Below are 22247 nucleotides of genomic sequence, written 5' to 3'. Positions count from 1 at the left end.
GTCTAGTGTCTTTATTTTGATTTACTCCCTTGTTGTGGTTCCATTCCTTCGTTTCGTTTTCTGCACCCCTCATAATTTGCACTTGTGTCTGGTTTAATGCTCATTTGACCATGTTTTTAAGCCCTGTTTTAGTTTAGTCTTGTTGCTATTTATTGTAAGTCCAGCTGCTGTTTGTTAATCGAGGCTTCCGTGCATGTGAATATAAGCCTGAATGTTTATCCTCGCCCCAATGTTATAGCCTGCATCCCTGGTTTGTCTTCGTGCACTTTTCTTTACTTTAGTTTATCATGAATTCTCGGACTCTCCATGTTAATAATTTGACCCTGGACTTTGGATTTGCCCCTAATAAATCTCACTCTTTTCCACACACTGCTCATCGTTACACTTCCCCAACCTACTATATTTACATTAAAACTCCGTCAACAGCAGTCTTTAGCGTTGAGGGTTTTTTTAATCTGTGTAAAATTACATAATTTCTGCTGTTTCAGAAGTGAAGGATTTGCGTGCTCTAAATTTTCATAATTCTCGTATTGCATAAGACATTTATTTCCATTATATGTTTTAGCATTCAGGTGGTCATTTTTCTTTTCAACAGTTATTGGCGTGATCCAATAGATCCAAAGTCAAACGAGTACGCACATCATGTGTTGAACCTATCCATAGTATTTTTCTGCTTATCTAATATGCCAATATTTTCTCGTAACCATCCCACCAAGTACGAAAAACACCCAAACCTAAATGCTTAGTAACTAAAGTAAAGCTTGTGTCAGTGTCTTAATTTATATTCTGCATTAGTTCATCAAATGGTTATTTATTGAGAGTGAGTCTGTATTTTGTATTTGAAAAAAAATAAAACTGTCAGCATTAAGCAGGTTTGTTGTCAGGTTTGAAGGCTGTGGTTGTGCTATTTTTCTGGCCTTTCTGGTCAACTAATTTCTGTACCCAGTCATTCCATCAAGGGAGGTGTGTTGCTATTGAAATGTCTAACTTCCTTCATCTAGGGAATTCATGACATACATTAGAATTACATTTATTATAGCTGCAGGTGGCAAGTAAAGGGTCCAATCATTTTATCACATCTGCACAACTTGGTTGCTGATGACATCCCATATAAAGTTCACCAGCCTTTGTGGTTGGTTTTGAGGTTTTGTTTCCAGGAATGTTGTATTTTGAAACCAATCTCTCAATTTTCTCTGCTGAATTGCTTTATATAAATATTATTTTTCTGTTTCGACATGACTAAGAAATATAGTTCCCCCAGAAGGTCAGTTCACCCCAAATGTACTTGCATTCACAGTATGTTCATATACACCATTGAAGTTTGGTGATAATCTAACACTCTATGGCTAAGTTTTAGCCTATTAATAAAAATCCTGCTCTTGGGGATTGATAGTTAAATACACATATTTTTGATCATTATTTACAAGAAGATCTGCATTTTTTACATTTAAAAGGTATCTCTAGATCAAAAGGTCACTGACTTGTTTGAAAGGTGCATTTGCCCAACTAATTTAGGTATCAAAAATCAGGCAAAAAAAAGGTTTACGAAACGTATTGAACTTTTTTTATGAAATAGTCACAAAGTATTGCACTGTATAAACTGCATTTCTCATGCACAATTGGTACACAATGGGATTGACTCATTTTTCTTTTTTTAAATACCTTTTCATATGTCAGAGGGGCTCTGTTGGCAAAAATGTCCTATAATTCCCATGCTAGCTCAAAGTCCATAAATCAATACTCATGTCAAGTTTCATAAGAATTACTCAAAGAAGTCTTAATTTTTTTTCAGCTGTTTTGAATGAATCAGTACACCTTGGAAGGATTGATAGGTATGTAAGTGCCATAAACCATACAAATATCAACATGTTTCAGTCTCATCAACATTTTGATACCAAATTTGTGAAGATTGGAGAAAGGTCCTACGACTAGTGTGTTACAGTTCATCAGCAACATAAAAAGTAGTAGGATATTTAAATTTAAAGTAATTTCTACAAGAATCAACGTTATAGAAGTCCACTGAAGCCAGTTCTATGATTAGCCCATTACCTGAAAAACATTAGCCAATGTTTGAGTCATCCTTAGGAATCCTTCAGCTTGCTTACAGAAGCAGTATGCAAAATTTCATCTTGATCACAAGAGCAGTCATTGAGAAACAGTTATTTGCATATTATAATGCCCCATATTGACAAAACTGCTACATTTGGTAAGCTACCTCAAAGTCAATACTGGTATAAGTCTTTTAAATTTCATGAAATCTGAACATGTCGTTCAGGAGTGACAGCTAGTTAAAGTTAAAGTTAAAGCCTGACCTTTGTACTACTAATTTGTACTACTAATATTAGACTGGAATAGGACAGCTGTATTTTTTATGTCAGGTTTTTTGTTTAAATAATTATTGAGATTCAGACTCTTGCAAATATTTTGACACCAATTTCATTCAGATTGTGTGAAAATCCTAGGACTGGTTTGAAATTAGCAAAAAAATAAAAAAACAAACAAACAAAAAAGTGAAATCTAATGGGCAGAGCCTATCTGAATTCAGGAGAAGCCAAGGAAGAATTAAATAAAAAATAAATAATATTATTTCTATATTCACCTCCGTCTTTTCTTTTGAACATCTGCAAATGTTAAATATAGTTTTGTCTGCAGTTCATAAAGGAAAAAGCAAAAATACATTAGAGTCAGAACTTTTGTTTCTTTGTCACACAGTTTTATTATTTTTTTGAATTCTTGTATTGTCTTTTAGCACACATTGGCAAATGTGTCCATCCTCCTGTCGATTGTCCTTGGACTTGTCCTCGGCCTCACACAGCCAGGTGAAAAAGGCTGTCACGGAATTGAGGGCCACACCTTTGCCTCTTGTTGTGCTTGGACAGCAGCTGCTGGTGCACCTTCCTCTGCTCCTCCTGCTCCTCAAGTTTGGCCTCCTTATGAATCTGCTCAATGGTCTTGGGCCCGTGGTCAGCTCGCCGCGACACCCAGTTATTCTAGAAAAGCAAAATCAGCAGATGCATACTTTTGCATCACCATGCGCTGGAATGGCAAACACAAACACACAAACACAGGCAGAGTCTCTAACCAGTCGCAGGTCGATGACGTCCTGGAGCAGGAACCGAATGCGTGAGGAACCCCTCCTCTCCTTCACTGTCTTTTCTATATATTTAAAGTAATGATCCATTTTTGGCTGAGAGAGAGAGAGAGAGAGAGAGAGAGAGAGAGAGTGTAAGAGAAACGTCGACAAATTTCAGATATTCTTCACCTTTCGATTCGATCAGGTGTGCTCTCAGCTGAACTCATGTCACAAGACGTTTATGACTCTTATGTAAACCCTGCTGCCTTGCACGTTGGTCAGTGCTGTAAAGCAGTTCACTGCCATTGTGGGTGTAGCTGTGCTGTCATCAGCTGCACTTGGCTTTGGGGAATCCAGGGTGCAGCAGCAGGAGGTGGCAAACGTGGAGGAGGCTGTGAGAGCAAAACCTTCTAACAGCTGACCAGTCCTGAATAAAAGCCTTTCATTTTGTCAGCTGCAGTAGGAGCAGAGCTAACAACCACACTAACAACTTCTCTAAACAATATGAACTTGGACACTTTTAAAATCATTGCCAAGGCCTAATAATACACTGATATCAGCACAGCATGCTAGTCGCACTATAGATGATGATCCTAATTAGTTGGCTACCCTGTAGTCAGAGTGCAGGCAACAGGCAAGCAACAGAAAACACTGACGGCAAAACTTTTATAAACAACATTTCAACATGCTTGTTTTTTGGTTAAAAGCGTGCATGGAAAAAAAAAAACACAATAAAAAAGACCAGGAAACTTGAACACAAATAACTGTCACACTAGTTGGTGACTGAACTGTCAACATCACAACTGCCATTCCTACTAGAGACAAAATTGACAGTCAATATACAATATCCAAAACTTCTTCATCCAGTTTCGATGTGTAAAGTACTTGTTGTGAAAAACGCAACACAGACCAAATCTGGACAAAATCCGCACAGCCGCTGCACTGCACACTAGCACTCATCTACACATGCGCCGTAAACCTTTACATGACATATTAAAGATAAACCGATGCAAGTGCTGAGCATCTGCTGAGAATATTAAATCAACCCAGACCAGGCCCGCGGCCTGCTTACCCTGGCCTTCTCCAAGTCCAGGTCTTTGCCGATGGCTGTGAGGAGGTGGCACAGACGCTCCAGGCTCTCCTCGCTGTGGTTCATGAACAGCTTGACCACACAGTCGTGCATGATGGCCTCTGACAGCATGTGCAGCTTGAACAGCTCCCCGATGAACTTGATGTTACCGATGGACCTCCTGTGGGCCTTGTCCTTCGCCTCCTCCAGATCCTCCTCCAGCCTCTCCCGCTCGCTGGCCTTGCGAGGAGTAACCAGAACAAAGACAAAAGCAAGAAACAGCGCGTTTGGACCCGATAACGACCAGGCCGCCTCCCAGCACTGCTGCCGATTTCAGTCCCCTTTCTCCTGATCTGTGGGTTGGTGAGTCGGGTAAACTAGACAGGAGTGCTGCTTACTGAAGTGGCCGCTTCCAGCTGGTGCCGCAGCTTCTCCAAAACATCATCGTTGACCTTGTCCTTCTCAAACTCCTTCTGACAGCGGTTCAGCAGCAGCTTTTGGAAACCCACAGTGCTGGTGGGCTTGTCTGCCATGGGCACTTTTAACTACACAGGAAAGACATGTAGGAGAAACACTTGGGTATAAGACAGTGTTGAGAGTTCTGTTACTAAATAGAAGCTGATTAAAGCTCCATGTCAGTTTAGAGTGGTTCAAACAGAGTTCACTTCTGTGTAGCATTTGCCTTTGTATGGAACTTCAGCAGCAATGTATGGGAACATGTTACTCACCATAGCCAGGCAGCTGCACATATTGCCATAGACCATAGAGAAGCTGGGCTCATCGATGGCTTTTTCAAAAACCAGATCAACCACGCCTTTGAGGCGCTCCTCTGTGTCGATGGTGAGGTCCATCACCTGCTTCATCAGCTGGTTAAACATCTGCGGTGTCAGTTTGTTCAGGATACTGCGCACCTTCTGGAAAAGCTCCTGGAGAGGAAAACAGACTACCGACTAAGCTTTCCATTACAAAGATCCCAATCTTTTGTTAAATTCAGCAGTTCTTCCACATAATGACTAACTCCTCACTTTCACCAAATATTTACTCTGCCATTTGGAACTTCGTCATGAACAAAAATACACTCAACTTTGCTATATAGACCGATAAAGGCATCATACATCAATCACACTTTCCGAGAAGTGTAGCACTGGCAGCAAACAGTTTATCAAATCTTATCAACTAAAACCCCTCATGTGCTCCAAATTCAAATTAAAAGAAAACCCATTAGAACCAGCTACAAGAATTTAAGATTTAATCAACATATAACTCCTACAAAAATATATATATATATATATACATAATAACCAAATCTGATCCAATAATAACCCTACCGACCAGACAATGCAATGAAGATCTGTCAATCTCTCCAAATGCTGAATTGCACACAAATTTGCAAGAATATTTTTAACACAACCATTGGGTGTTAACCTATAATATATACAAGATCATCCACAGAATACACTACAATATCTACAATACTCTCTCACCAAAATCAACACCACAATCAACACAAGGAACAACAAGCACACAAGATCTGGTCCTCAGTATCATCACACCCCCTGTTTACACTAGAAACCAATGTCCCCCTGCATAGCTACATTCGTGCACACTCCCCGCACACCCACCCAATTAAACAACGACTCTATAATTTAAATATCCAATTCTTGAAGAGCATATCGCAAATAAAATTAAGTAGCTTTCAAGCCAACCATAACAGGCTGTGACTCTGAAATCTGAAAACAGGGCATGGCGGAGTGAGGTGCTGACCTGAGTTTTCTGGGTCTCGGGGTTCTGGGTGTTCTCCCTTTTCATGCCAGGCTTCCAGGCATTCTCGGCCTTCTTCAGCTGCACCTCGTCGTTCATGGACACGTTGGTGATGATCTTGCGGGGAGGCAGCCGTCTCGGGCCTACACTGAGCAGCTGAAGCAACAAATGGGTGCTCTTTATTATGGGCGGTAACATTGTCACAAAGACCTCGGTCACAAAAGATGACCAGGCGCTCATTTATTTGTGACAGAAGAGAAGGGATGAGCGGAGAGACCCACCGGTGCACCCCTGCCTCCAGGAATTGCCCTGCTGAAGTCTGCAGAGGCTGGGTTGAAGCCTGGGTCTCTGGCGATAAGGCGAGGGCCCACCTGCTGCAGGGGCAGCTTGTTTTGTTTGATCTAGAAAAGAACAGAGTCAAGTCGAAGTCCATCAGCCCCTCTCCATGGAATGGTTTTAAAGCTCCCCTAAGGCCAATGTTTTAGCAGGCTTACCTTGTCCAGTACCACATCAGAGATGGGAGGAAGCCCCTCTGGCTTCTGCATGCAGGCAGGCATGAACTGGAAGGCCAACAGGAAGTCTCTATCATACTGCCTCTTCCCATCCTTCAGCTCTGGCTCTGCATGCAGAGAGGGGTACAGTGAGCACCTGGAGAGAGGAATCACCTCTCTGTCAGGACACTGGGCCTGCCCCACAGGAGTGTCCTCTTTTGGCTTCTTCCAGGTGTTGGATAAACTAATAGCTGTAAAACATAACAAATCGGTCTGGTGTCTTTTTAGTGTCCTAACATAGCATGTCATGCATGTGGTTATTTACCTTGACTCAAGCTTTGCCTAAGCTTGGACTGTAAGATGGACTCCACTTTATCCTCCAGCAAGACCTCTGGCTCCTTCCCAGTCTCTTTCAGCTCTGCCCCAGTGGAGGCTCCACAGGCCTGGACTGCCTCTATAACAGCCTGGCCTGGGAGAGTGAGGCCTGAAGGAGCAGCAGTGCTGGAAGGCAATGAGGGCGTCAGCGTGCCTGAGGCAACTGCCTCTCCGGCTGCTGGACTTGCAGCCTTCGCCGGACAGTGGGCCTCCAGGGCCAGGCTGACACTGACATTCCCCTGCTCTGCTACCTGGCTGTTCAGCTGCTGGGATTTGAGGTAGAAAATGCGAGGATAATGAGGGTGTGGACATAAAAACTAGCAAAAGACAGAAAAGATGGAGAGAGAGAGATAGAGAGAGAGAGAAAGAAAGAGAGAGAGAGAGAGAGAGAGATACTGCACACACATGCAGAAGAAGGGGAATGGCAATGAGGGTGGGGGGGTGAGCACAGCACAGCACAGCACAGCACAGCACAGCATAATTAGAGAAGTGAGTAGAGAAAGAGACAAAGAGAGAGAGAGGAAATGAGAAAGCACAAGAGGGCAAAAGATCCAGCCGCAAAGGCACAAAATGTGTGTGTGTGTGGAGGAGGGGGGGGGGGGTGAAGACACAAAGACAGCAAGAGATAGCAGACAAGCATGGGGTGCTTAAATAAATGGGCAGGAGAAATAGAGAAAGAGAGGAAAGAGGAACACTGTTAACATTTAGGGAAAGAGGACACAAAGTAAGTGCAACAGCGCAGTAGTGAGTGTTCCCTTTACAGAGAGGCCTTTCCTCAGAGGAGCTGAGGTGCTCAGGGTTTGGCTGAATCCTTCTTACAGGGCCTTTACGTGGGCTGTCTGTGTAGAGGGAACACGAGGGAAGATCAGGAGGATTCGAGTGGCTGTGAGGGAGAACTAAGATGGAGGCAGACGAAAGAATAGGCACGGCAAGTCGGAACATCAAAACACATCTGAGAAGCCTTCTTAAATCAGAACAGCCACAATCACACAAGCTACTGGAACCAGTCAAATATGACGGAGGAGGGTCAACGGTGTGACCGAATCACTGAAGAAGGAAGAGAGAATGGCCGGAAATCAAACTACACCATCAGATTTTGTTGCTGATTGTATGATGCTTTTAATAGGACAAGACAATGAAAGCCAGCCAAACAACCAAACAATCAACTCAGAGCTCATTATGAGGGAGGACTAGATGAGAGAGTACTTTGACCTGTGGAGTGGATCACGCGAAGCAGCGGCCTGCAGCCGATCAGGGGCTCGGGCTGCGGGACTGAATGGCTTACCTGTGGAGCAGTAGGGGTAGTGCAGGGACGTCCCACTGGTGGGCTTGTGCTCTGGCTAATGCCTACTCCTGACATGATCTCCTCTGTGATATCCTTGCCATCCTGGTTAGGGTCTCGGATACGGATCTTAGCGAACAGCAAGTTATTGCATCTATTAAGTCAATCTACAATTAAATTAATTTCACCTCTGAGGCATGGGGAATACTCACTGTTTTCTTTACCCTCTTAGTGGGTGGAGGCTGCTGAGCTGTATGCACTATTATAGATGGAGATTTGGTGTATATGGTCTGACCAGGATAGTATGAAGGCCCTGCCACTAGTGGTGACCAAAAAAAAGCACTGGTTTCAGTTAGAGAGCAAAAGAAAAACCAGTTTCAGCCAGCGGGAATACCCAGAAGAAAGGTCTCTTTATCGGTGAGAGCACGCATGTGGGTTTCCCAGGTGGGGGTAGAGAAAGGGAAGTCCAAACTCACCATATGCTAGTGGGCAGTCTGCAGGAAAGAGCCCAGGGTAGAATGTACTGGGTCCTGTGGGCTGGACGGAGTACTGCTGGGGATGTCCCACGTAGGGAAGGCCACTGTGGTGATACTGAGAATGAAACAGAACAGCAGAAGTAAAGGGCCTAGCACCAGACATGGCCATTCATATAGGACACTCCTAAAAGAGATATTCGAAGCAGTAAACAAACAAAAAATACAAAAACATTTAGTTTTTACACTGAAAAAAAACTAAACTAGAACTTCTCATTTCTGCTTCCAAGATAAAACATATTTTTATCTACACATTTTAGGAGCAGTTTATTTATTGCTGGCCAACCTGTTTATAGACAGATTTTCAACCCATTTGCTACACTGTGTACATATTTGCACAGGCGCTTTTCTCTGCTCTGGGTACCTGAGGCACGTAGTACTGGAGTACGTAGTACTGGCCGGTCTGGGATGAGGTGAAGGGCATGGGTGTCAGGAACATCATGATGGGCTGGCTGGACACGGGTCGAAAGGAAGCGCTGTTACTTGGAACGGCAGGCTGGGCTGTCTGCATCTGAGGGCTCTGGAAAAGCTGGGAGAGGAGAGGAGTGGAGAGTGAGGGTCACAGAGCAGCGTGGCGTATGCCGCAGCAGCCGGCTCAGACGCTCGGAGTGAAGACTTTAGTCAAGAGTTGAGTCGTGGACTCTACAGCAGTTGTACTGGGAATGTTGAGGAGATATATACATAAAAAAAAAAGTTTAAAATTTTCAAGGGATTTTGAATGTCCTATTATGCTAGGCATGCAAGATACAAAAAGAAAATCTTTCAAGAGTCTGTTTCACATGCATGGCACTAATACAAGGGTGAATGAACTAGCATGAAAAATTAAACAATTACAATGACGGATGCAGCTAATTAGCCATTATTGCAGGAGAGAGGATATATATGTAAAAGACAACTAATCTTGAATGTAAATTTGTACTGATAACCTGAGTCTATCAAAGCCAATGCTGACAAAATATGACATGAGCTAGAATTCAGAATGTGACAAACCCCCATCCCAGTTGGCTTTGATGCTCAGAATGGGAACATAGTGAGGGAATTCCTTCTACATGAGAAACAGTAAAATGAGCCTAAGAGGTGATTCTCACATACTGTCTCCCACCGAGCTGTTGCCATCTTAACATTTTCTGGACATAAAATCCTCCCTCCAGCAGTTATGCATGCAGGCAGAAATGAACCTTTGTATGGGCTCCTGGGTAATGGAGCAGCCATACCATGTCCAAAACAGATTATTAAAAAGCACTGGAGTCCAAAGGAAATAAAAAGAAACAGACTAAAAAAGACTAAACATAAAAGACTAAACATAGGTGCTGGCATCCTCCGAACTGGGGAGCAGAGTGGAGCGCAGGTGCACCACTGAGCTACTGGAATGTCTTTCAATGCATTTTTTGAAGACTGCAAAATTACCTGAATGGATCTCAATCCTCCCTTGAATATTGAAGCAGGAACGAGAGAGAAGCTAGTGGAAGAACGCACTAATGGGTGTGGAGGGTCAGAGAGACTGTAACACGCTCAGATACACTGGCACACACAATTTAAACAAATCTTTAAACAAATTTAAACCAAAACAAGTTTGTTTGTTTTTTTTAAATGACGGAATTGAACACTGTTGTTACAGTGGAATTGTGAGGTCAGAGGCAGAGCAAATGTGTTCCACTAACCTTCCTGGCCCTTTAAGTGCACTACTGCAGATAGACTGAAAACAAATTTCACCTAAATAAAATCACACTGCAACACTGAAAACATAAACACAGACAAGCACTGAATGAGTGGTAAAGGGCATTAAAGCCTAAGTATTACATGGAGATCACCGCTCACATTTTCAATTCTTTCCTTTGACAAAACAACTCACATCAACAGCCAAGGCACTGCACTGCCTTTCTAAAAGGAGATGGCAGATGGCACTATCAATTAGCTTCACTCAAAAATGGGAGAAAACAAGGAATGCGGCATGTTATGCGCTCGTGCACATAGTTCGGTCACACGTCTCTGCTATGGTCTTCCAACGTACACTGCCCTTGATATGAGGCAATATGGCCACCTACTGTAAGCTCAACCTTGGGTCACGATATCATGCAGAGCCTTCATAATACCCTATGCTTCTGTGCATGTGCTAGTCGGATTCAAGCTCAAATATCGTCTCTCTCAGCTAGCACAGCCCGGCCTCATCTGTCTACAAAACTTCCAAGAGGTCTCCGGTACACTAGACAAATGTTGCTGTTTTGTATTCACAGAGAACATTTATCCAAGTATGTGTACAGGTCAAAAAGTTGGGATGCGGCTGGGAGACAGGAATCCATCTGCCTCTGAGATTGATGTGTGAGTTGGGGAGGGGAGTGCAGTGGCTAGAACACTAAACTTGGCGAGGTTTTACCACAGGCACACAGAGGAGCATGCAGCATACAGTGGGAGGTGCTGCGCTGCGGCGGCGGACATTAGCTGCTGGTGGGCAGGATGAGAGAGCAAACTGGGGGTGGAGGAGGGTGGGGGGAGCCAGGCAGAGACTGTGGGGGCAGGATGCGTGCAGACGCATGTCACATGCTGCAGGAATCTGGACCATGTTGCTGACAAGTTCATTGAATGTTTTGAAGCCAACTACAGCACATGCATGTCTGTGTTGTATCTGGGCTTGGTGGATTAGGGTCAAGGAAGACTTATTTTTAGCTGAAGATGTCTATCAATAGCAACACACTTAACTGCAGATAACCATATTTACTGCTAAACTTTGGCTGACATCTCAAGTGAGGCGCACTTCATACAGAATGAATACAAGAGTTAATTTACTGTCTTGTGCAGTTCAATATAACAAGCTCATGGTTCATTGCAGGTGGAGCCACCGTCCTTGTTGATTGAAAACCTTAAGAAGCAGAAGCAACAGTCCTATTCCAAGCTAGAGAAAAAAGGCACAGGACTCTCACACAGCAGACTCTGAAATGGAGGATCTCTCACATTAAGGTATGGCTATGCAGCCTTGAATTTTTATCTCCAGACATTCTTGTGTGGTTCCTAGATTTTTCCCACTTTCCAGTCCTTTTCTCAAGTACACTTTAAATAGAAAATAAAGTAATTAATTGAAGGGAATAGCCGGTGCCATCTTTATTCTGAGCTCAATGTTGCATACAGACGAGGTATTGACCACAGAATGTCTAACAGTCTCAGGTGGGTTCAATATTTATACATTTTCATCAAGTTACAAAACCATTTTTTATTAAAATTGTATCTTTAGGTGGTATCCTGGCCTCAATCCTGGACTTGCCACAGAGGCCATATTTGGTCATTCTCACTTCCTGCTTACTTCTGAAGCCTAATTTGGTCTTTTACAATTCCTGCCATCATATTATTTACATTAATAATTTCATTTTATTACCTCACTTGAGTACACCTCTAGCTGGATATTGAACCACTTGGTTGTAATCCTAAATGAATCATGAATGATACAATCAAAGGATCACTGCTTGAAGCCAAGCAAAAAAGTTAGATTTTTCACATTCACAGACATGAAGAACCAGCAGGACGAATCAAGACTGATGTGAACTGTGTGGGAAAGTAGACTTTTCACATACTGTAGAACAAAACCGCTTTGATGAAGTTGTAAGCAAAGAGCTATTAAGAACATAAGCCTGTGTAAATCCTGATAAGCAATTGTAGTTCAGAAGTGTTTGAATATGTGTATTGTTTGTTTGTATTTTCACAGGCCAAAAACAAGTACTGATTAGCAAGATTTACTACCTCCCAGTACACCATTTCTTTTTACTGCCTGAGTAGATGTTGATGGAAGTCAAAAGGGCAACAGAAGCAACAGCCATCTGGTGGTTGCTTCCAGACTACCAGATCAGCTTGATATTCTCTATTGCCTCTCTCTGGCAGAATACCCACCAGGTCATTCCACATTTGCAGTTTTGGTGATGCTCTTTGCTTTGGCTTCAGTGTCATTTTGGTGGGCTTCTTTGGGTGGGATGATTCCCCCGCTGAGAGTGTGCGGGCTGTTGTGGAGAGAGGATGTGTCTCCAGAGTCACACCCAGACCCACATATGGCCAGCGCAACCAGAAAAGCACAGGTGAGGAAGGCAAGGCTTCTGAGAGCTACCAGCCAAGCAGGTGTGGACAGAAAAGAGGTGCTCTGTAGCAAAGAGAAAGGAAGCTGATTGCTTGGTATGTAAAAGGACAGAAACCTGGAAGCTGGTGTGGATAGTATGAAACCCACCAAAAATGAAAACAACAGCTTCATTTGGAAAGAAAACAAAACAAAAAAAACCCAAAAAAACCCACAAAATGCAGCAAGAGAGAACAGGTCTTTGCTTATCTTAGATAAATCAATGTTTGAAATAATCAATGCTTTAAAAAGCATGGTAGCCAGGAACAAAAAAGTAACCAAAAGTATTCAAGTATCCATTTTTTTATGCACTTTTATATGCACTTGAAGGACAGTGTTCACTACCAGTTCCGTGTACGCCTTTTTTTCTATCGTCACTTTGCATCAACTGGGAAGGAGCAACTGTCATTCACACCCAACAGGAATGCAGCTAGATGTGATCTTGAGAATTCTTGGCTATAGAATCGCCAAAAACTATCTTAAGCACTTTAGCACCATTCTAAGACAACCATTGACAATAATTACTCACCTTAATGAATTCTTTGTCTGCATCTTGGCTGCATCTGAGCTGGTGGTTGAAAAGCAGGGCCCGCAGCTGTCGGTTCTGGTGCTGGATGTCATACTGCTTAGCTGTCTGACAGGCCCGCACAACTCGTAGGTCTGTTCAAGGTGGCACTTGTACACCTCAATTTCCATCGTAATTGTCCTGTACAACCATTAAAAAATTTGACAGAAGTTAAAAAACAGCAGAACGGTTTGTTACAACTGGAAAAAAATAAATAAGAAAATATTGTTTGTTGTTGTACATGAAAGTCAGAGAGCCATGAGGATAAGCCCTCTTGTCCAAAGTTCTGATCAGCAGTTATGACCTCCTAACACTGCAATCAAAATGCACAGGCAAAAGATGCGTTACTGAAAAAACACTCTGCAGATCTGGATTTCATGTCACCACAGTCAAAGTTGAAGGCTTTGTTCGGTGAAAAGAAAACAAATGTATCAAAGTTGACGTTATACTCAGTAAGAACTCAGTACAGTAAGAAACTGCAAAATACTCAGAAAACTCTGTGCATGAGTCAGTGGCTCAATAGTCCAACTGAAATCAGCCAGGACCACAGTTTAGTTGGGTTAAACATGAGTCAACTAAATCCTTAGTCAGAGAATGATATTCTGTCTTTGCTGCTTACATGATCAGCTTCTTTCAAATAGCCATGTAAACTTACTTATTTAGGAATAATATCAAACTACATGTGGGCCATCAGATCCTGTTTGCCCTTGAAGACCCACTCACAATCTTTGCCCAAGTCCAGCACTGGACATGCATTACCTTGCACAGTTTCACAGCTCTGGCACTGCAATCAACAATGCATACGTCTTAACTAAGAAGGCAACAGTTCAAATGGAAAACCTACTTCCTCTCTGGGAGTGAAGGAAGCCAGCTGCTTGATCTTCAGTGTCTGGTTGAGTCTTGGATGCATCAAGCACAGGGACACCAGCTGATACCCCATGGTTGAGGTGCTCCATATATTGTGCAAGGATCGGTTCGTTATAATCACCATTCTGCATTTTTTAACAGCAGCAACAGCATAAAATGGTTCAGGTAAGGGTGCATCATTGGAAGACTTTCACTAAAATATGTCCTCACCATGTCTCAAATACAGCAATACCTCATAGAAGCCATTGTACTGCACACAGAATGGACAGTCTCAGCAGTTTCTGTTCTCATATGGAACCTCAGTGTTTTGATTACAGAACCAGCAATTCACAATGACATGAACTGGTTTCTTCCCATTGAATAGGGAGTTTATATATATAACTGAATTTGATCAAACTATAGCAATGATTGTGAGCAAGGAGCTTTCATTTTACAGCCTAAAAATGAAAGTGGCAAATAAATGTATGTTACAAATAAACCAAACTTGAAACGTTATATGAATAGCTTCATGTTGAATAAACACAGTTAATCAGTCATTACAAACTACATTCTATTAATACAGAATGTTTATGAAAGTTAATTTAATCTAATTAACAATAAATGAACAGTCGAATATTGTAGTTCAAACAGTCCGATAGCTGTAGTAATGGCTTAACTCATTTTGCTTATTTAGAGAGAACGATACATTTGAAAACCCACAGGTTTGTGAATTTGGGTCTCTAAATCATACAAAAGTAGGTTTTCTATTGCTGAACAGTTAGCTAGCTAACAAACTACCAGCACCTAAACGATCAAAGTTGAAAGCTGAACAATGAAATGGTTCCACAAGGAATGGTTTATAGCCCCGAGTTTCACACTCGCTGACCTCAACTGTTAGCTAGCTAACTAGCGTATCGCTGTGATAAAGCGATACAATCTTTAGCAATGAGGACATGAATAAAGTATCCTTTACAATTTTCACAATATTGTGAAATTTAATTTGCTGGCATTGGAGGTTATTAAATATTCACAATATCAATAATAATTCCTTGGCTCACAGAATCAGACATTACATTTTTGCTGTTATGGCAGCTGTTATAAAGATCATATTTATACAGAACCCTGTTCAGTTAGTGCTAGTATTGAGGAACCATTGCATAACTAATAGCGGTACAGAGACAGAAACATCATGTGTTCAGATGAATAACTGGATGTGTGTGAGACAGTCTGTGAGAGGTTTGCATTTGTGTGTTGCATGACTATGAGTGGGAAAACCATATAAAGGTAAAAACATTACCTCTGCAACAAGGATCTCTTCTATTTGAAGGAAAGGTTTAAGTTAGACACATTCTCAACAGAGTAAGTTAAATCTGTCTGTGTTAAGACCAGTTGACATATCAGTGGTTTATCACTGATTATGTCTGCCACTGAGATACCACAAATTAAGCTTTCCAGATTCCAAGACATACAGTTGTGCAGTGTGAGCCATACATCAATTTGAAAACTTCAAAAGTCACGTAATGCGTGCATGGCATAAGTGTATTAGCAGGTCCCGAAAACATTTGCTATCAGAAAGGATTTCATCATAGAAAAAAACTACAAATTCTAGACTTGAGAATGTGAGCATCAATCCCACTAACACTCACATACTAAAAGAGCACTCTACCACTTGACCTAGTTCTCCTAGAGTGGGACTTGTTTGCAGATCGGACAAAAGCTGAAGACACAGTGGAATGGCAATTCTCTAGGAGATCATACCAAATCCTGCATCCACCCTAAATATTTCATCTAGCTGTGAAGTCAAAAAAGCTTATTCCTGAAATGATAGGAATAGTTCTTGCAGATTCTGATATGCTATGCAAACACTATAAAATGTGAGCTATGTTAGATCTGGCAGCCATTGGCTCTAACTGTCTCTTTTTATTGAGTTAAGCAATGCTTACAGAATAACTTTCTATGGCTTCAAATACTTCCAAGAATTAAACCTTGCAGAGCTCTGTAGCTAGACACATTGTCTCTGTAGGTTTGACATGTTCATTTGACAAACTAGCTAAAATAGCATCTTTTGGTTTGAATAAATTGCCCCTTAGACCCAGACAAAAAATTGCTCAAAATCTTTCTGCTTATTCATGCAGCAATGACACAGATTTCCAAAGAAAGAGGACGTATGGTTAAAGCTAGAAAAAAATGCCTACTCTGTGCTCAGGCAGAAAATCTGATATTTTAAATATGTCCCTAAAAGGTTTATATTCCTTGGCTCACAGAATCAGACATTACATTTTTGTTGTTATGGCAGATTTCATGGTGTAATAGACAGCACTATGTAACTCGCAGCAATAAAGCTCAGTGGACTTTGCAATTGATGATTTCGTCACTGTGTACAACTGCACTGAATTGCTCTTTAACAAAAGCTTCTCCACATTTGCTTTTGAAGTTTAATTCAAAAGTTGGCTGCAGAATAACCATTTGTCAGAGGGAACAATAAGTGTCAACTTTCACCTATGCTCGGTCGAAAAAGTGGCCGTAATCTCGTTGACACCAAGTCTACAATTTCATGGAAAGGTTCCCTTCAGTGCTGCACCAAAAACTGCGAAATGAACAGAGAAAGGCCAATTAGCTCAGTTGGTCAGAGCGTGGTGCTAATAACGCCAAGGTCATGGGTTCGATCCCCATATGGGCCATGTGGGTTTTGTTTGATGAATGACCCCTTGTCAACAAACCACCTGTTTGAACTTGTGTTGCTTATAACATTGCTTGTAAATCACAATCTGCTAAGACATGTTCCAAGTACATTAGAGTGTGTTCTTGATTACAAAACTTTACCCATGGATTTGTGCTTGTTTACAAATCTTGGACAATGCAGAGAAAAGTATGAAATCAGAGGGACTCTGGCATTAGTGTAAGGCTCTCGATCGCTGTGTGAATAGGTCAAAGAAGCAATTCCAGAGGCATGCAGACAACCTGCATCCTCCCCATCAAATTATAGCCAGTTAGGTGTCTGGCAGTGCCAGGGAGTTCAAATCCTTTAGTCTGAAATGTGTTGGGATATGATTATGCCTGCCACTGAGGTCTGACAGCTCCACAGTTGCCTTGTGAAAAGAATACAGTATAGACCGGCACCCACATACATTACTGTACACATCAGAGATCAGCGCAGGAATATCAGTTTGTAAACCCGCCAAATCTGCCCCCACAGGCTCCCTGAGTTCTACTAATCGCTCCAACACCTTGTTTCAACCTCAGTTTCTTTTTTTTTGAAGCGCATGAGGCAGCTTCAGCTATTTCCACAGGCAATCATATTAGATGTGCCATCAGTAACCAGACATGTGACTTTATTTTATTCCCCATTCTTCCATAAGAGAGGATTTCACACAGGCCAAATTTTCAGCCGTATGCGCCTGCAGGAATTTCACAACACCAAGTAGTGTAGACTTCAGAAATGTGTTGTCATCTATAAAATGGCAGGTCACAGCCAAGAAGGCATCCACATTAAGAGATGTCCACATATCTGCTGACAAACTCATTGCAGGAATTTTGAAGAAAATAATTATATATATTTTTAATACTACTCTCATAATGTATCCATGTCACCACACATACCTTCCTAGTTAGGAGAATATAAGTTGAATCCAATTTTGCTACCAAGTCCCTGAAGCTTTTATCCTCAACTATGCTAAATGGCTGTGTGTCTCTAACTATCATGGGGACCAAAGCCTCATCCAGCTCTTCCTTTCTGGTCACTGCTTTGTAAAGATTAGATTATACTTTGTCACCAAAAAATATAGTACTCACCAATGAAATTCACTTTATAATCCAATCCAAACTGCAAATAACATGTAAGATGCAGAGAATAATGCAATATATATATATATATATATATATATATATATATATATATATATATATATATATATATTTATGTATATAGAGTATATACACATTTTATATACATGTGCATAATAACGTTAACACCTTGTGACAACTGATAAATAAGCCAAATGACATTGGCAAGGGTGACAGTAGGAAAAACTCACTGGAATGGTGGAAGGGACTTGGAAGGTGTCAGACTCAAAAGGGAACTCCCCCTCCTTCGGTTAACCCTGGATAAACCTGGGCAAAGATGAGTTGGGTAGAGGATGGCTGACAAATTGTAAGCATGAAAGATACACTACAGCATTCCTACACAAAGACATCATAGGAGATAGAAACAGAGCACAGTTCACCTGGATAGAACACCTGGGTAGAAATACAGTAACTCATTATTATAACAGTACAAAGAAATGAAATGTGGATCATCCAGGTGAGGTTCATCTGCTAATCTGCACATAAATATTGTTTGTGACAGTGCAGAATGTTGCAGGTAAATGGAGGGCAAGGTGCTGTCATTTTAAGCATTTTAAGGCAGGTCCAGGAAGGAGAAACCCCAGCAGGTAGGAAGAGTTAGTGGGGAGCACAGATAGCACAGCACTCCAGAATCATGTACTGGAGCATGGTGTGTCCACTGGGAGGAGGTGGGGTGGTTGGAAGAGCATAAAAGACTGTTGTTACTGCAAAGATTCATTTAGACCTTTCATTTGGACTGTTATTCTTTTTTTAGGGGGCGGGGGGGGGGGCATGTATTTAATGAAATAATAACGAAAAATTAATAGATGAATTCATACCAACTCAAATTTGCTGGTAAAGAAATCATTTGTAAGGTAAAAGTTATTTTAAGAGTGATGTTAAGGAATTTTTTTAAATGTTAATTATAATTTCATTAGAATAATTCTAACATCTACGGGATGATCTGAGGGTTAAAGAAAAAAGAGGTGGACCTTATGGGCAATAAAGCAAAAGTCGTTATTGTAGTACAAGACCCTTTGTTCTAGCTAAGTGATCTGCTGCATCTCAGTTTGAGTCATGTAGAATTCTAAAGACAGAAAGTCTTTATTCTGGCATAAAATAAAACTGAAGGGGGAAACATACTTTGAGTTAGTACCAGTAGTTATTGATTGTACACAAAGTCCAGTATGCATCCAAATGTAATCAAGAGATATCTGTTGGAGCTGAACATCTCCAACTCGTACAATGCAATGTTTCTTCTTTGTGTCAAATGAACTTAACAATTCAAACATCCATAACTGGCCGTGTTTCTTGCCAACATACTGGTGTTTGGACTTATGGGATTACATGTCTGTTGCCTTCAATAGCTTAGTTGGTAGAGTGGAGGACTGTAGAATTTAAAACTGTTATCCTTAGTCTGTCAGTTAAAATCTGACTCAAAGGAAGTTTGTTTTTTCACATACAAGCTTCTTTTTTAAGTGAGCAAAAAGAGCGTCCCCTGACCAGGAATCAAGCCCAAGTCGCAGTGGTGAAAGTGTTGAATCCTAGCCACTCACCCACCAGCAATAAAGCTCAGATGCTTCTGACAAACATTTTTCAAACTCTGTATTCCTAGTATACTGACGATGTTTGTATGCATACTGGACTTGGTATGCATGAGCATTAGGAGGTCATAAAGAGAGGTATTCATATTTCTTTTTATTCCACATAAAAATTAAGTTTGAAAGAGAATCCTAGCCACTAGCTCACCAGGGATAAAGGTGACAGTTTCCTCTGACATGAACATGAGCTACATTCATTGGTAACATTTTGATCGAAACCAGGCAAAAGTATTTAGTCACTAGCTGAAATAGCTCAGCTGGGTGAGTGTTAGATTGAATATCAAAAGACTCCTAGTTCAGTCCTGGGTTTTGGTAGCTGTGCAAGACCAAGCTCCTCATCAAACTGTCCTCTTTTTAAGAATATTTCATAAACTTTTACATTCCTTTCCTAAAAACGAATGACATTACTGTTTTTACGCTATTGTTAGAAGTCATAGTGTAATAGTGCTCTAGACTTTGAATTCAGTGATCCTACTTAAACTTTAGTGGAATTTGCACTTCCTTATGATATGTTTCCTCACTGCACAGAGAGCCATTTGAACATTGGCTTCTGTATAAACGCTTTTGAAATGTTTTTCATTAGTTGTCTACTGGCCAAACCACTGGACAAGGGGAGGGTAGGTGTCAGCTTGCATGTATGCTTGTGTTGGTATCCTGGTTCACACACTCCCTGTGTTTTCATGGAATGGGGCCTACCTCAGCTTCCTTTGGCTCATGGATGGGCTTTGTCCTACCAAAAAAGGTGATGCAAATAAGTCATCTGCTTACTAAAGTTCTTGAAAATCACACTCTGCGAAGAGGCATTGCATAATGCAAAAAAACCTTCAGAAACAATACACTCTAATGACAGCAACCAACATACTTAATACAGGAGTGACCTCAGGGGTGATCTCATCCAAAGGCCACAACAGGAACAACAGGCTTAAGAAGGGACACATGAAATGACCTCAAAACACAAAAGTGAGCAGGTAAGTTGAGTTGATATGTGACTTCATTAATGTGCTTGGTCATTTCATATGGACCGATATACTTGGGACCTAACCTGCGACATGACCCCGGCTTGCGGTAGTCCTGTGTAGAGAGCCACACTCTGTCACCAGGTTGGTATATCGGGTTCTCCCCTCTGTGCCTGTCCGCAATTTCCTTATACGTTCAGAGAACTCATACAATACACTGATCTGTTTCCTCCCATACCCTTTCGCTCCGCTGCATCCACTCATCCACAGCGGGGAAACCAGCTGATATGGAAGTCCATGGGACATTTGAGGCTGATAACCTAAAATACAATAAAAAGGAGTCAAGCCAGTGGATGAACTAGTAAGTGAATTTTGGGCCATTTCTGCCAATAAGAGGAACTTGGACCGGTCTGATGGATTGTTCATATAAAAACAATGTAGGAATTGGCCATTTGACTGTGGATGTAAAACTAATAGCTACCCCGATGTGTTCAATATAGGAAGCCCAAACTCGAGATGTGAATTGATGTCCCCAATATGATATTATGTCCTCTGGGATGCCAAATATACGGAACACCTGGTTAAACAAGGCTTCCACAGTTTGGCAGGCTGTAGGCATACTCGGAAACACAATGAACCACACACCCCTGGAGAATCCATCAACTACAGTGAGGACAGAGAGGTCAGTAACGCAATCTAAGGTGATGTGAGACCAAGGACTTTCTGGTACGGGAAGAAGCATGAGCTTTCCTGTGGGTAGGGTCTTAGGCATCTTGCTTTGACTGCAAATTGAACATGAAGAAACATACTTATAAATATCGCTTGTCATAGCCCTGAACCAGCGAAGAATGAGCCCACTTCAACAGATGGTCACAGCACAAGGTAGGTAATGTTTTCCCGACAGACATTCCATTGGGATGACTGTGTCTTGTATGGCTTGTTTATTCCATCATCTATTTTATATACACTTGTCTATTTAATCATCTATTGTAACTTGGACTTGTCGTATCGTTGTGAAAGTACAGCTCCTACCCCGATGTTAGCAGCATCAGCTTCCACGACAAATGGAATGGAAGGATCAGGATGTCGACGTATGCTAGTCGTGGTAAAAGCTTCTTTCAGTTTCCTGAATGCTTGATCAGCCTCCTGATTCCAAAGTAGCTTGGTCATTGCTCCTTTCAGGAGGGCTGTGAGAGGAGCTGCAATGCTGCTAAAATTCCATATGAAGCATCGGTAAAAGTTTGCAAATCCCAAGAATCTCTGGAGTTTTTTAACTATAATAGTAATGGGCCACTGGAAGATGGCTTTGATCTTCTTATCATCCGTAGTGATTTCACCATGGCTGATCACGTATCCTAGAAAAGTTATAGTTGGAAGGTGGAACTCACATTTCTTTCCCTTTACAAACTCAATAAACTTTTACTCTTTACTACTCAATGCATAAAGCTGTCTGTGTTTGATGTGCTCTCATTTTCCCACCACATCCATTTAGCAGTACTTCTGAATAACCGAAATGGCTTAAAACAGCTGAGGGGATGTTTGAAACTGAGTGATAAGATGTTCAGCAATTTATATATCATAATACAAGGCAGTAAATTAAATTGGGCTGAACTGGACAATAGTACCTGGCATGAAAAGTATGTCGTAGAGAGAGTAACAAAAAACTCAACCTCTCACCTCGCGCTCTGAGATGTCTCCGTCACTGTCTGTAGTGTCCTCTAGGATACTGCTGCCCTCACTAAAGTGTGTCACCCTGACCGGGTCAAACATCTCTTGAACA

At 41.6% G+C, this 22247-nt stretch overlaps 1 protein-coding gene and 1 non-coding gene across 2 annotated transcripts in view; one reads left to right on the top strand and one right to left on the bottom strand.

Annotated features, from left to right (window-relative positions):
* Positions 1–2807: 2807 nt before the first annotated feature.
* Positions 2808–22247, bottom strand: part of LOC145657964 (uncharacterized) — a 73110-nt gene continuing 53670 nt past the window's right edge. The window contains exons 10-17 of the mRNA XM_081714844.1: positions 6398–6551; positions 6185–6304; positions 5907–6059; positions 4871–5068; positions 4541–4687; positions 4146–4382; positions 3083–3187; positions 2808–2990 (exon numbers count right to left, since the gene is read on the bottom strand). Of these exons, the coding sequence (XP_081570970.1) occupies positions 2808–2990; positions 3083–3187; positions 4146–4382; positions 4541–4687; positions 4871–5068; positions 5907–6059; positions 6185–6304; positions 6398–6551 (1297 nt within the window). The remainder of the gene's footprint in view (positions 2991–3082; positions 3188–4145; positions 4383–4540; positions 4688–4870; positions 5069–5906; positions 6060–6184; positions 6305–6397; positions 6552–22247) is intronic.
* On the top strand, positions 16696–16769 carry trnai-aau (transfer RNA isoleucine (anticodon AAU)). Its single transcript has one exon. It is a non-coding gene; the product is annotated as a tRNA-Ile (tRNA).

Source organism: Electrophorus electricus, chromosome 5, assembly GCF_041902795.1.
Source record: "Electrophorus electricus isolate QZ-2024a chromosome 5, ASM4190279v1, whole genome shotgun sequence".
NCBI lineage: Eukaryota > Metazoa > Chordata > Actinopteri > Gymnotiformes > Gymnotidae > Electrophorus > Electrophorus electricus.
The sequence above is the reverse complement of the archived record's forward strand: the minus strand, read 5'-3'. Positions and strand labels throughout refer to the sequence as shown.